At 43.6% G+C, this 14,482-nt stretch overlaps 1 protein-coding gene across 1 annotated transcript in view; it reads left to right on the plus strand.

Moving 5' to 3' along the window:
* The window catches only part of msps (msps cytoskeleton-associated protein 5), a 44,454-nt gene that overhangs the window by 9,581 nt on the left and 20,391 nt on the right, over positions 1–14,482 (plus strand). Inside the window, exons 8-19 of the mRNA XM_028315112.1 lie at positions 752–932; positions 1,361–1,494; positions 2,404–2,539; positions 4,191–4,334; positions 5,157–5,364; positions 6,625–6,846; positions 7,377–7,614; positions 9,112–9,270; positions 10,352–10,571; positions 11,720–11,899; positions 12,647–12,816; positions 14,252–14,419. Of these exons, the coding sequence (XP_028170913.1) occupies positions 752–932; positions 1,361–1,494; positions 2,404–2,539; positions 4,191–4,334; positions 5,157–5,364; positions 6,625–6,846; positions 7,377–7,614; positions 9,112–9,270; positions 10,352–10,571; positions 11,720–11,899; positions 12,647–12,816; positions 14,252–14,419 (2,160 nt within the window). The remainder of the gene's footprint in view (positions 1–751; positions 933–1,360; positions 1,495–2,403; positions 2,540–4,190; positions 4,335–5,156; positions 5,365–6,624; positions 6,847–7,376; positions 7,615–9,111; positions 9,271–10,351; positions 10,572–11,719; positions 11,900–12,646; positions 12,817–14,251; positions 14,420–14,482) is intronic.

A 14,482-nucleotide genomic window follows, 5' to 3' on the forward strand; every position in this document is an offset into this window, starting at 1 on the left:
TCGCGACTGTGCGACGGGCGCCCGCAGTGAGTGTGCGAGCGCAACAGCAACATAATTAAGCGCGAGCGATAAGGATGCGTAGCTTGGGGTCATTGGACAAAATTCTACGTATTCGCGGACCAGACTATATACGGGAGGCCATCGACGCTATCTACCCTTGCGTAAGTCAACTATAAGTCGATATAACGTGTCAAGGAGCATCCCTATATGATGCGTGTTAGCGCCGGGTCTGCGCGGGCGCTTCCAGCCTTATGCCGTCGCGTGCGTGCAGGCCATCCTCGACAAGTTCAAGGAGAAGAAGACCAACGTGGTGGCTGCACTACGGGAGGCCATCGACGCTATCTACCCTTGCGTGAGTTATCTGTAAACAAAACTCGATATACCAGACAGAACATCCCTATTGACGTTTAACTTTCCTCCGGGACAGACTTGACCTTCACTGGTTAGGTTTTTATTGGCGGTCAAGCTGTAGATCCTGGCTACACAGGAGTTACAGGACGAAAGGTGGGAATAGTCCCGTATCCCTAAGAACCTTCCGAAGGTTTATGTCGTCAATTATGAAGAAAAACATCTTTAAAAAAAATTGATAACCTCTTTACACTTAAATGCTGTCTTTGTTAGTCCATATTAAAATTTCCATTGTCAAAATTGCAATAAGTTGTGAGTAGCGTAATTCCCATTTTCCCATTTTTAGAAAGAAAATCTTACTCTATTGTTATTGTCACACTATAATGTGGTTTAATTGTTACAGACAAACCTTGAAAACATAATGGAAGATATGCTGGCAGCGTTCGACAACAAGAATCCATCTATCAAAGCGGAGAGTGCGTTATTCCTAGCAAGAGCGCTGTGCCACACGCAACCGGCCGCATTCAATAAAAAGCTGATCAAGGCGTATGTTGCTGGACTGCTGAAGTTGTTGGAAAGCGCTGGTAAGTGTTCTTATTACATAATTTTACTATGTTGAAGACTGGAAGTAGCTAAAAAAAATAACTATAGATAACATAGAATATAATTGAAGTGAGGGATATAATTTCTCTCGTTGAACGAATACAAAGGTTTATATTTTGCCTCTTTAGTAGAATTATCTCTTTAGTATGAAAAAGAAACAAAATTATGTTTTGACCGATACAATCAATGACCTCACAAGATAACTTACAGAAATTGGTGTAAAAGTGGCATATCATGTTTTGTGGCGCATCTCGAGAGAGGCTTACGTTCAACATTTATAGCAGAACAACCTACCATAAAGTTACGAATTCCCCAATAGATTTTAAAACATTATCTACCTATTTACTAAAAGATTCAAAATCTTTTGACGTATTATTTATTTATCTCATTTACTCAATTTCAATAACAGACCCATCGGTCCGAGACGCGTCCGCTGAAGCCCTAGGCACCGCCACGAAGCTAGTCGGAGAAAAGAACATCGCGCCGCACGTTGGTAAACTTGACAACCTCAAGGAACAGAAGATCAAGGAGTTTGCTGATAAGGTATGCGTTGTTTTCATTAGATACAATCATCAGATGTGTAACTTCATAAAAACACTCCCAAAATAGTAAATTATACAATAAATAACAAGCTGACTTAACCCTTAACCAGGCTCTGGTGGCCATAGAGCCCACATTAATTTGAACTTTATGCTGTGAAGATACCAATTGAAAACCAATGACTTTTCTTTTTTGACTGGTTAAGGGTTAAAACTCCTATTTTAAGTAATATAAACTCTACTTCTGCAGTGCAGAAATAATGTTTGGTGTGTTGTTGAGTCTTTGATGAGATGTTATACTCAGGTTTCAAAGATAGAAGTAGATGAATAGTCATTTTCTACTGCAGGTACGGCTTGTTCCTTCTTCTGAGAGGATGACCACAGTTAGTTGAGACTTTGTACGAAAGTTTTATTATTTATTACCACAGTATTTTACATCTATGAACTCGTCTGTTAATTATTAAAATCTAATAATTAATTCGTATACCTGAACTTGGGTGATGTAATTTCATTTATGAATTGTATTCTGTATGTTATTTTGTTTGCTCTAGATTTAGTGGTAGGTTCTTTTCTGGTCGTTGTGTTAGGCCCAGAACAGACGGTGAAACGCAACTGCAACGAAACTGCAACTGCTAGTTACTTTTGAGTTGCATCTAAGTTTCTGCCATAGCGTCCGTTGAGAGACCACACATGACGCGACCAGTTTGCACTTAGATGCAACTGAAAAGTAACTAGCAGTTGCAGTTTCGTTGCAGTTGCGTTTCACCGTCTGTTCTGGGCCTTAGTGTACCGTTAGACAAATAAGGGTTAGACAATTAGTATTTAGCAGTGGCATTAATTATTATTATTAATTAGTCGAAGCGTGCTGTATTTATTAAAATGTTTATTCATTAATTGGCAATGCTATTTTTAGGCGGTGATCCAAGTGAAAGTCGCGGCTCCGAAGAAAGAAGCCAAGCCGAAGGCGGCCGTGGCGCCGTCGGGCAAAGGCGATGCCAAGCCCAGCGCTGGGTCCACACAACCGAAGCCTGTCAAACGCCCAGCTTCAGGTAAGATACGACAGTCTTTGACTTTTTAGCAACTATTCACACCATTCTCTTTTAAAAGATCCTAATCCTACCATTATTAGTGTATTTTTTAATTCGTTCATTATTTTTCTTCTTCTATTGGCTCCGTGCACGATTACAGCGCCAACTAGCGTCCACAACTTTGTGGGTTCTGTCACATTGACATTTAGGTCGTATATTTGTGAAAAAATATCGAAATGAAAAAATAACAAATATTTTCAACTAATAAATTGTTGTGATACCACGATTTGGGTGGAAAAAAGGTTTTGAAATCATTTTGGTCATTCAAATCAAATGAGGTAAGTCCAAAAAGTGTGTTTAATTTTGATTGTGTCAGGGTTTGTTTACTTCATTTATAGTTGTAGTTTTACAGTAAAACAAAAAGAAAAAGCTACTTTAACGGTTTCATTATATAACAGTAAATATATTTAAATGTTTCTGTATCGCTAGTAATAAATTAAATATCGTTTTCAGATCGAAATGAGTATCGTTTTGAAGACCGGGTTTGTGAGAGTTACAATATCAAATTCCAACCACAAACCGTATTTAAAGGAAAGTTGTTGGTATTGGCTGGACAAGTCCGAGATGTAGAAGAATTAAGAACAAAACAAGGGCAGAGTTCAATAATTCACGCTCTCATCATAAGGCAAACATCTGTGCACAACAACTACTGTGACTCATTTTTGTACTACCACGTTGTATAGTTTAGTTATTTCCAAATTGTAAACGGCTATTAAAACAGCCCTATCGAAATACAGTCCACTCTTTTATTTAAGTTCCCAGTAGGACCCTTTTCATGCGATTAATTAATGATATTAAAATGTATTATGTAGAATCGCTTTGCCATTGACAGATACATCTGATGACAGAGCTTACATTATTTCTACTTTTGACCACCATGAGCGCTGCGATAGATTATGTCCCCCCCACCTAGTACTTCGCACCCAGCGAATAGTGTATCAATTTTACTTGCTGAGTTGGACATAACTCAATCAGACGACGATTTAACTTGATCACCAAAGCATTGAAGAATCGTAAACTTGTATTTTTTCGGATCATCTATCGTGCTTTGTGGCGAACTGGCGATTGTTGTAGCAGGTATACATGCAAGAACGGGACTGTTCTCACCTCTCGTTCCCATCGCTGCAACTCTTGTGTAGCCAGGATCTACGACTTGACTGCCAATAAAAACTCAACCAGGGTAGGCCAAGTTTGTCCCGGGTAGGGTTGCCAGGCGTCGCGTCCGGCTTTAGCCTGACATGTTTGGCTTTTTAGGGACTTGTCCGGCCAAATATTGCCTTGTCCGGCCTGTCCGGCTTTTGTTAGGCTTTTTATTTGGTTGCCGCGCCAGGCGAAAGTCGAGCCACAGAATCATATGAAGCGCACGCATCAGGATGTTGGTTAGCAACCGATGATGATAGTACTCACTCATGAGCTGACACTAATTGCATTGCCGTCACATGTCCGGCTTTTAGGGTAAAATGTCCGGCCAAATGAAGCACAAAGTCCGGCTTTTGTGATTTTGGACCTGGCAACCCTAGTCCCGGGGGATAGTTAAACTGTCATTGCACCCACAACGAAGTTACACCCAGCAGTAGACTTCCATAGGCTATCATAATGATTTTGTGTACAGGAGCGGTGAAGAAAGCCGGCGTGGGCGGCGCCAAGAAGTCGCCGGCGGCGCGCGCGCAGCCCAGCCCGCCGCGCGAGCACGAGCTGTCGCCCGAGGAAGTGGACGCCAGGGCTGAAATGCTCTTCACCCCTGACATCCTTACAGGTCAGCTCAGTTTTATATTGTCTGAGGCTAAGAACTCATGGCGCGATTTCCACCCGCGCACGTGGCGGTTGCGGCTTCTGTAGAATGCAGATACTTATGTAAAAACTAATGCACAACTCACGACGCGGTTTTCACCGAAAGCGGGCGCGGTTGTATGCGGGTCCCGCTCGGCGGATTTCGCCAGCGCGAAAACCGCCCCATCGGCGAGCGACCATTAATAACCGCGCAAATAACCGCTCCCGTGAGTATTGAAATAAAACCGCAATTCCACAACCGCCGCGGGTGCTGGTGAAAATCGCGCCGTGAGTTCTTAGCCTTAGAGGAATAAATAAATAAATAAATAAATAAATAATCTTTGGACAATTTCACACAGCGCCAGCTAGCCCCAAAGTAAGCAACTTAATGCTTGTGTTATGGGTGCTAGCTTAACGGATATACTACTTATATACTTTTAGGAAGTATAAACTATTAACTTCTGAAATCTTGCTGATTCTACTTAGAGAGGTTTCGCACTACGTCCGATCCGTATCTGTAATCTGACAATGTAATGTACGAATCTAGAAAATAACTAAAGAAATGTAATGTAGTGTGTAAACTACCATACAAATAATTCTACAGCTACTCACTTTCAGGGATTCGAATCAGGTTTAGATAGGGCGTAGTATGAAATTTCTCTTCCGTCCCGAGTTATCTATATCTACTTTGTGCCTACAAATTAAGAGGAAGCTAAATTTTTTGCATTTTTTCAAGTTTTTTTTTTGTTATGTCAAAACGGACGTAAAAATATTGTATGATTGTGACAAAATTAACATTATTCCGCAGGCCTAGGGGACAGCAACTGGAAGAACCGTCTCACAGCAGTCCAAGGCTTCCACTCCACCGTCCAAGGACTGAGCAGCGCCGATGCGCAAGCGCAAGTGTTGTACCGTACGCTCAACAAGAAGCCTGGATTACGAGACACCAATGTGCAGGTGTTGCGTGCACGACTGGAGGCCTGCAAGCACATCACCGAGAACTTCCCCGTCACCACGTGAGTATGACGTCATCATCACTCCACTGTCCAGGGACTGAGCAGCGCCGATGCGCAAGCGCAAGTGTTGTACCGTACGCTCAACAAGAAGCCTGGATTACGAGACACCAATGTGCAGGTGTTGCGTGCACGACTGGAGGCATGCAAGCATATCACCGAGAACTTCCCCGTCACCACGTGAGTCTGACGTCACTAGCCCGGCTGACGTCATCATCCGTCCATTCCGCCAGTCCAGGGTAACCAGAACCGATGCGCAAGCGCAGTGTTGTACTGCGTGCTTAACAACAAACCAGAGCTTACAAGAAGCCTGGATTGCGAGACACCAGTGTGCAGGTGTTGCGTGCGCGACTGGAGGCATGCAAGCACATCACCGAGGACTTCCCCGTCACCACGTGAGTCTGACGTCATCATTCTCACTCTACCATCCAGGGACTGAGTAGCGCCGAAGCGCAAGTGCAGTTGTTGTACCGCACGCTCAACAAGAAGCCTGGGCTACGGGACACTAACGTCCAGGTGTTGCGGGCACGGCTCGAGGCCTGCAAGCACATCACCGAGAACTTCCCCGTCACCACGTGAGTCTGACGTCATCACCATTACTCCACCGTCCAGGGGCTAATCAGCGCCGATGCGCAAGTGTGGTACCGCACGCTCAACAAGAAGCCTGGGCTACGGGACACCAACGTGCAGGTCCTACGCGCACGGCTCGAGGCCTGCAAGCACATCACCGAGAACTTCCCTGTCACCACGTGAGTCTGACGTCATCATCATCACTCCACCGTCCGGGGTGTAACTAGCGCCGATGCGCAGGCGCAAGTGTTGTACCGCACGCTCAACAAGAAGCCTGGATTACGAGACACCAATGTGCAGGTGTTGCGTGCGCGACTGGAGGCCTGCAAGCACATCACCGAGAACTTCCCCGTCACCACGTGAGTCTGACGTCACTAGCCCGGCTGACGTCATCATCGTTACTCCATTCCACCGTCCAGGGTGTAACTAGCGCCGACGCAAAGGAATTGCACCGCGCGCTCTACAAGAGAGCCGAGTACAAGAGAGCCGAGCTTACGTCATCATCATTTCAGCTACAGGACGTCCACTGCTAAAAATAAACCTCCCCCCAATGATTTCCAGATTTGTCAGTCTGAAGCTACCAATATCCAACGCTTTCCTGCGTTATCTATACTTATTATTTCATTATAAAAGGATAACCTACAACCATCGATAGGCCTCCTCATGATCTCTAATATTAAATTCCCCAAACAGGACAGCGGCAGACTTCGTCCTCCAAGACGTAGTGACCAAGCTAGGCGAGGCGTCGTGCACCGCCACATCTGCGGAGTGCCTTACTTGCCTTGCAGAGGCGTGCGGCTTGGAGCACATCCTGAATGAGGGCCTGACCTTTGCCATGGACTCCCAGAAGAACCCTAAGGTCCAGGCGGAAATGTTCAACTGGATGTCCAATGCTATCAAGGAGTTTGGATTCTCGTAAGTTTTGTTCGTTATTTTGGATGATACCTTTCATTAAATGATGATCAAGCATAAAAAACGTGACGTCACAATTCTATACACCATGTCTTTTTGCTATATTATGGAATTTTCCCAGAGACTAAAGTCCGGTCTGTGAGTACGTAGAATTTTGTCCAATGACCCCAAGCTACCCATCCTTATCGCTCGCGCGTAATTATATTGCTGTCGCGACACTGTGCGACGGGCGCCCGCAGTGAGTATGCGAGTGCGACAGCAAGATAATTACGCGTGAGCGATAAGGATGGGTAGCTTGGAATCATTGGACAAAATTCTACGTGCTCGCAGACCAGACTATAGAATGCATGATGAACTTTGTTCCGAGTAGTTTACGTCATCAAATTCAATTAAAAATAATCGCTGTACGTCATATGAAGCTTATTTTAATCTCACTACCCACCAGATTCGCTCAGTAGATTGATACAAATAAACCTTTCTTTTACGGACCTTCATTTTGACCCTTACCTAAAAAACTAATTTGTTCTTTACAGCATGAACATACGGTCCATAGTCGCGCACTGCAAAAAAGCTCTCTCAGCAACAAACCCCAACGTTCGTACCTCCACGGTGAACTTCCTGGGCATTCTGTCGCTGTATGTCGGGCCGTCGCTCATCAACCACTTCGACAGCGAGAAGCCGGCCACCAAGCAGCTCATCAGCTTGGAGCTGGACAAATACGCGAATAGCACGCCGCCCACGCCCACAAGACAGCTGGGGACTGTCAGTAAGGTAAATAAATGGATCTAGATTGATTGAATGGTTCTATTAAAGCCCAGTCGCTCGCGCGTAATTATATTGCTGTCGCGACTGTGCGACGGGCGGCCGCAGTGAGTGTGCGAGCGCTACAGCAACATAATTACGCGCGAGCAAAAAGGATGGGTAGCTTGGGGTCATTGGACAAAATTCTACGTGCTCGCAGACCAGACTATAGATACATACCGATCAAACAAAGAAATAGGACAGCCTATCAGTTTCATTTTTCATTCCTGTCCTTCTCAATTTTTTTATTTTTTAAAAAGATCAACAACAACAATACACAAAAATAGATATGAACAATAACATTTATAACTCTATGGCCAATGTATAAATTAAAATTAAAAGTTAAATGTGTAGCTTATCTCAAAACTGAAGGACGACTTCCTTTGTGACAGTGCTGCAGTGGGCACGACACGACACATGCTGAATGAGGTCCCATTGCAATGGACATCACAATAACGCCAGCGTGACACTATTCACCATTTTTTTGGGGTTTCTGTGCTACCGTTATGTGTATTATGCTCAATGTCATTAACAATATGGTGTAATTTAGCCTATCTCAAGAGTCAAGCACCATTTTGTTGACAAACGTCAGTGATCGGCACTGCGCCGAAGCTATAGGGCTGACTTCGGTAAAATGATGTGACGTGAGGTGTCAAACTGCGGAAAATGGCGGAGGAAATACATGATTTAGCATGAATTATCATGAATCAGTGGCGGGGCAAGACCTAAATTTGATGTGGGCAAGACAGATTTCGCGAGACCTTGTTCTGTGGCGACCTGAAGACGGATTTTATGAAATAAAAAAAATAAAAAAAACGGGTCAATGGTCTATTCATTGACAGTTTCTGATTTCTTGATTCAGTGATTATTTTTAAAGGAATTTTGCGTCAAAGAATAATTTAACTTAAAACCGTGTTGTTGCTTAATTTTGTGTCTGATTATGGCTGAATTTGTTTGGAAAAAAATATTTTTTAACTACATTGTTTAGCTATCAATAATTTATATTTAATAGTATTTAAAGTTGAATTTGACATGTGAGCAAAATTTTTGATGCGCGAGGCCCCTTGTTCCGCGAGGCCGTAGGCGGTGGCCCACGTCGCCTACGCCTTACGCCGCCACTGTCATGAATAATATTAACTACTTATTTACCTCTCAGTGTCTTGAGGCAACTTAAAATAGTACATTCTGTGTTTTTATTATTATTTAGGCAGTTAAATACTGCACAGTATTTAGTACACCATTTTCTTTATTTTCCTCCATCATACACAAGAATACGCGTGCGTGAGTCAATGTTCGCTCGTATGTGAGGCCTTGTCGAATAGTATCCTGTAGGTGGGCCATCGTGCTTGTTTTGTTTTCGATGTAAACTCGCGGAGATGAACAGGCCTGGTATAAGTTTCTTTTTCTAAAAACTAATTTAAGCGGGCGCTGAAGCATGTTAGAACTAATTAATTTGTTTATCCCCAGTCTGCAAGCAAAGGCTCCATGGGCGACGATATCGAAGAGGCGTACGAAGACGCAGCGGAAGACGAACCGCCGGTCGTTGAAGACTCCAGGCCGCGCACCGACATTGCACCACTTATTACGGATGCCCTTGTAGCTGAAATTAATGATAAGAACTGGAAGGTAATGTAACAATGTAATTCGCAAATGCAGACTGTTAGAGTTATTAGACTCTAGTGTTAAGGTAATTACAGAAACTTGCGCATCAGGCAGCTAAATATTAACCCTCTTACTAATAACTAGCGGCCGCCCGCGACTTCGTACGCGTGAATCCCGTTTTTCCCGCTAATTCCCGTTCCCGTGGGAATTTCGGGAATTCCTTTCTTAGTGCACCTCTACGGTACCTAAGCTACGTCCCTTCCAAATTTCAAGTGCCTACGTTTAGCCGTTTAGGCTGTGCGTTGATCTGTCAGTCAGTCAGTCAGTTTCTCCTTTTATATATTTAGATACTTACACGCTCGTTGAACAGTGTTTTAAAGTGACGTTTAGTATGGAAATCCCAACTAATATTATAAATGCGAAAGTAACTCTGTCTGTCTGTCTGTCTGTTACGCTTTCCCGCTTAAACCTCGCAACCGATTTTGATGAAATTTGGCATAGAGATAGTTTGAGTCCCGGGAAAGAACATAGGATAGTTTTTATCCCGGTTTTTGAAACAGGGACGCGCGCGATAAAGTTTTTCTGTGACAGACAAAATTCCACGCGGGCGAAGCCGCGGGCGGAAAGCTAGTGTCATTTTAAAACAGTGATCAACAACTGTGTAACTTTTTATTAGTAAGGGGGTAAATGCTTAATCTGAAAAACAATAATATTGAGTAAGGCATTACCATTACAAAAATGTGTGAATAACAATTTAGGGCCCACAGCGATATTTTGTCGCGCGTTTCGTAGAGCCATAGCATCGCTACTAACGCGCGTTAGTCGCATTTGCAACGCACTACAGACGTGATGCCAACGCGCTACTAACGCGCTACAGTAGCGCGACTGCATCGCTACAAAAAGTCGAAGTGGGCGAGGGCCCTTAGATTGACAGCGGGACCCAACTAATCAGTTTGATTAATTAGTATTTATAGAAAGAAAGAAAGAAAGAAAAAATTTTTGTTTGGAACCAAATAAGTATACCTACACAATATTTAACTTGTTCTAATAGGGCTTTGATTTTTTCTCTGATTATTATTTATTAACAGCAACATCATATTCTCAGGTCCGCAACGAAGCTCTTGACAAACTAAAAGCCATCATCACCAACTCGTCTCCCATCAAGCCTTCTCTCGGCGAGTTGCCCGCAGCGCTCTCCGCTCGACTGCTGGATTCAAACTCGAAGCTGGCTCAGAGCGCGCTGCACATCTGCGAGTCGCTCGCCACCGCCATGGGGCCCAAGTGCAAGACGCACGTGCGGACCTTCTTCCCGGCCTTCTTCCAAGGTAATAACAACCTTATGTCCTAGACAATAGGTGCGTTGTATGTCGACTCGAACTCGAAGCTGGCTCAGAGCGCGCTGCACATCTGCGAGTCGCTCGCCACCGCCATGGGGCCCAAGTGCAAGACGCACGTGCGGACCTTCTTCCCGGCCTTCTTCCAAGGTAATGACAACCTTATGTCCTAGACAATAGGACTCGAAGCTGGCTCAGAGCGCGCTGCACATTGCGAGTCGGTGTGTTCAACAACCTTATGTGTTAGACAATAGGTGCGTTGTATGTCGACTCAAACTCGAAGCTGGCTCAGAGCTCGCTACAATCTTCTATCTTAGATAATAGATACGCTATATGCAGTATGGTTTGGCTCACAATAAAAATCTCCTTTCTGTGTTGTCGTTACAACTTAGACAGCCTTGGTTAGCTTCTAATTTGTATGAAGAATATCCCGATACCAAATCCAACCAAACTTGGCCGACAAATGTAGTCTGAGGGGACGCTTATTCTCGTCGTTTTGAGTGACGATTGATAAATCTAGGCATACTAAAACTGTGTTACGGAGAAATCCTGTCGCCGTCGTGATTTTCATGTTATTTAGAAAGAAAGAAAGAAACATTTATTGTCATGTACAGTCACGGAATGAAAAGGTTCGTCAGTTTTCAAATTGATTCCTTCAACGAATCCCGAGCACATTATTACCTTTTGAAACCATGTTACAGAACAATCTCGAGTTAGAGAAAATAATCTTTAACTGTTCGCCAGTAAAGTTCAAAATTATTCAGATCAAAGTTGTTTGAAGATTTAACTTGTTAAGAAGATTATTATGATTGATAAACTAAAACCTTCTTGTTGGTGCAACCTGCCATTATCTATTAAATAAAAAAAAACTACATTTTGTAACATTACACTGATGGGATAGAAAAATAAACAAGCAAAACCTTATTCGTTAGCAAACGTCATACTTATTTAAATGTTAGCAACGCTGTTTCTTGCACGGTGATGTTGGCAGGTTTGACTCTTACAGTACCTAGTGCAAGCGAAAACCGACACTAAGGTGACGAACCTTTTCATTCCGCGACTGTACATCACATAAGAAAAGCAAATAAGATAGAGGTAACACATAAAACATAATATTTCAAATATACATTTCTTTTCAGCTTTCGGAGACAGCAAGCAATGGATCCGAACATCTGCCGTGTCATGTGTAGAGACATGGTGCCGGGAGGCGGGGCCTCAGGCGCCCTTCGACGGAGAAATGGTGTTCGACGCCCTCAAGGCTGGCTCGCCGGTGCTTAGGGCTTCGCTCCTGCAGTGGCTGGCGGAGCACTTGCCTAATGGTAAGCAGAGTAGCTAAGTAAATCATAAAAACTGTCATCATCATCATCATCATTTCAGCCACAGGACGTCCACTGCTGAACATAGGCCTCCCCCAATGACTTCCACATCGCACGGTTGGTAGCGGCCTGCATCCAGCGCCTTCCCGCTACCTTTATAACACTTTTTTAAGTTGCACAGCGTGCTATGGAGAGGGCTATGCTCGGTGTTTCTTTACGAGATCGAATCAGAAATGAGGAGATCCGTAAACGAACTAAAGTCGCTGACATAGCCCGACGGATCAGCAAGCTAATAACTGTCATTCGTCTAAAAATAAATTGTAGCTAGGACCTAATGAATGGAATGAAAATAATAGATGAAAAACTTTGTTACAAGTGGATTTTCACTATCATCTAGCCTGATGACAAAATTTCAATTATTTGTCCGTTAGACAGATAATTAGGAAATATACTCATATTTTTTATTTTCTTTCATAATTAAATAATAACAGTGCTACATTGAGTTGAAATGGCGCGTTATGTCACGCTTGAGTAGATTTTTTACTCAAAAGTGACGTCACGCGTCATTTCAACTCAATATACCTACTACTGTAATAAATTATTCGATTATGAAAAAAATTTAAAAATATGTCTCCGAATTTTTTTTATTATCTGTCTGACGGACTAAATAGAATTTCGATTTCATTACCCGGTCATCATCCCTATTGCAATAGGCTGTAGTATCTTCTCTAACCAAAATATTTTCTTCAGTGCCAGCCAAGTCGTTTCCTCGTGAGGAGCTGTCGCTGTGCGTACCAGTGCTGTTCGCGTGTCTGGAAGACCGCGCGGCCGACGTGCGCAAAGCTACTGCGGACTGCGTGTTCCCTTTCATGCTGCACCTGGGCTACGAGGCCATGCACAAGCAGCTGGACAAGCTGAAGGTGAGATATGACTAGAATCAAGTTTCAAGAATGAGGTCATGCTTCCAGATGGACTACGAGGCAGTGCACAAGCAGCTAGACAAGTTGAAGGTGGGATATTTGATGTAGAAGCAGATGGACAAGATGAAGGTGGGTGGGTTAAGAGAGGAACCATGCACAAGCAGCTGGACAAGTTGAAATATGACTGGAATCATGCACTAGCAGCTGGACAAGCTGAAATGAGAAGACAGGAAAAATGCACAAGCAGCTGGACAAGTTGAAGGTGGGATATGAGAGGAACTATGCACTAGCAGCTGGACAAGTTGAAGGTGGGATAATAATATGAGAGGAACTATGCACTAGCAGCTGGACAAGTTGAAGGTGGGATATGAGAGGAACTATGCACTAGCAGCTGGACAAGTTGAAGGTGGGATATGAGAGGAACTATGCACTAGCAGCTGGACAAGCTGAAATGAGAAGATAGGAATCATGCACAAGCAGCTGGACAAGTTGAAGGTGGGATATGAGAAGAACTATGCACTCGCAGCTGGACTAGTTGAAGGTGGGATATAAGAGGAACTATGCACAATCAGCTGGACAAGCTGAAGGTGAGATATGAGAGGAACCATGCACAAGCAGCTGGACAAAGTTGAAGGTGGGATATGACTAGAACAATTCACAAGCAGCTAGACAAGTTGAAATATGACTGGAATCATGCACTAGCAGCTGGACAAGTTGAAGGTGGGATATTGGGATTTGAGAGAAACCATTCACAAGCAGCTGGACAAGATAAAGGCGGATTATGAGAGGAACCATGCACAAGCAGCTGGACAAGTTGAAGGTGAGATATGATTAGAACAATGCACAAGCAGCTGGACAAGTTGAAAATGGCTGGACTCATGCACTAGCAGCTGGACAAGTTGAAGGTGGGTTATATGACTGGAACAATGCACAAGCAGCTGGACAAAATGAAGGTGGGATATGAAGAACCATGCACTAGCAGCTGGACAAGTTGAATGTAGGATATATGACTGGAACAATGCACAAGCAGCTGGACAAGTTGAAACTTGAAGGTGACATATAGACCCAGATAATTTCCAAGGACCACAGATTCAACTCATGTTTCGAAGATACTCTGATATACTATGCTATTATAAGCGAAACTTGTAGAAACACCTTTGGCCACGTGGTTTTAGCAGAGTAGAACAATGTAGTAGAACAAAGACCACTCTTTCTCCACCAAGTGAATTCTTTAAGTGGATGTCGTAAAAGGTGATTAGGTAAAAATATGCGAACATCAAGACCTCCCAAACCCATCTGGCTGGCGTGGGAAGCCAAATACTGGTAAATTATAGAGGGTTGTGTCCTACAGTAGAAACCATATTTGGTATAATAATCTAATGATAATGTGATGTGATGTCTTAAAATACGTCTGACCATAATCCTTTGTTCACAGCCCGGATCAAAGTCAGTGGTACAAGCGGCGCTAGACAAGGCGCGACCCAACCTCCCGGTTCAGCCGCTGCCGACCAAAAGCAAGAAGGACGAACCACGCGGCGTGAAGTCTGCAGGGGCTCTCAAGAAGGAAGCTGAGAAGAAGTCCGTCATACCCGCTAAGGGCAAGGTAGGTGAAATAAGCATTTTTTTAAACTTATAAATTTTGCAGATAGCTAGCTGTTATTTGAAA

The sequence above is a fragment of the Ostrinia furnacalis genome, unplaced genomic scaffold (genome assembly GCF_004193835.3).
Source record: "Ostrinia furnacalis isolate ACB-3 unplaced genomic scaffold, ASM419383v2 OfSCF4979, whole genome shotgun sequence".
Lineage (NCBI taxonomy): Eukaryota > Metazoa > Arthropoda > Insecta > Lepidoptera > Crambidae > Ostrinia > Ostrinia furnacalis.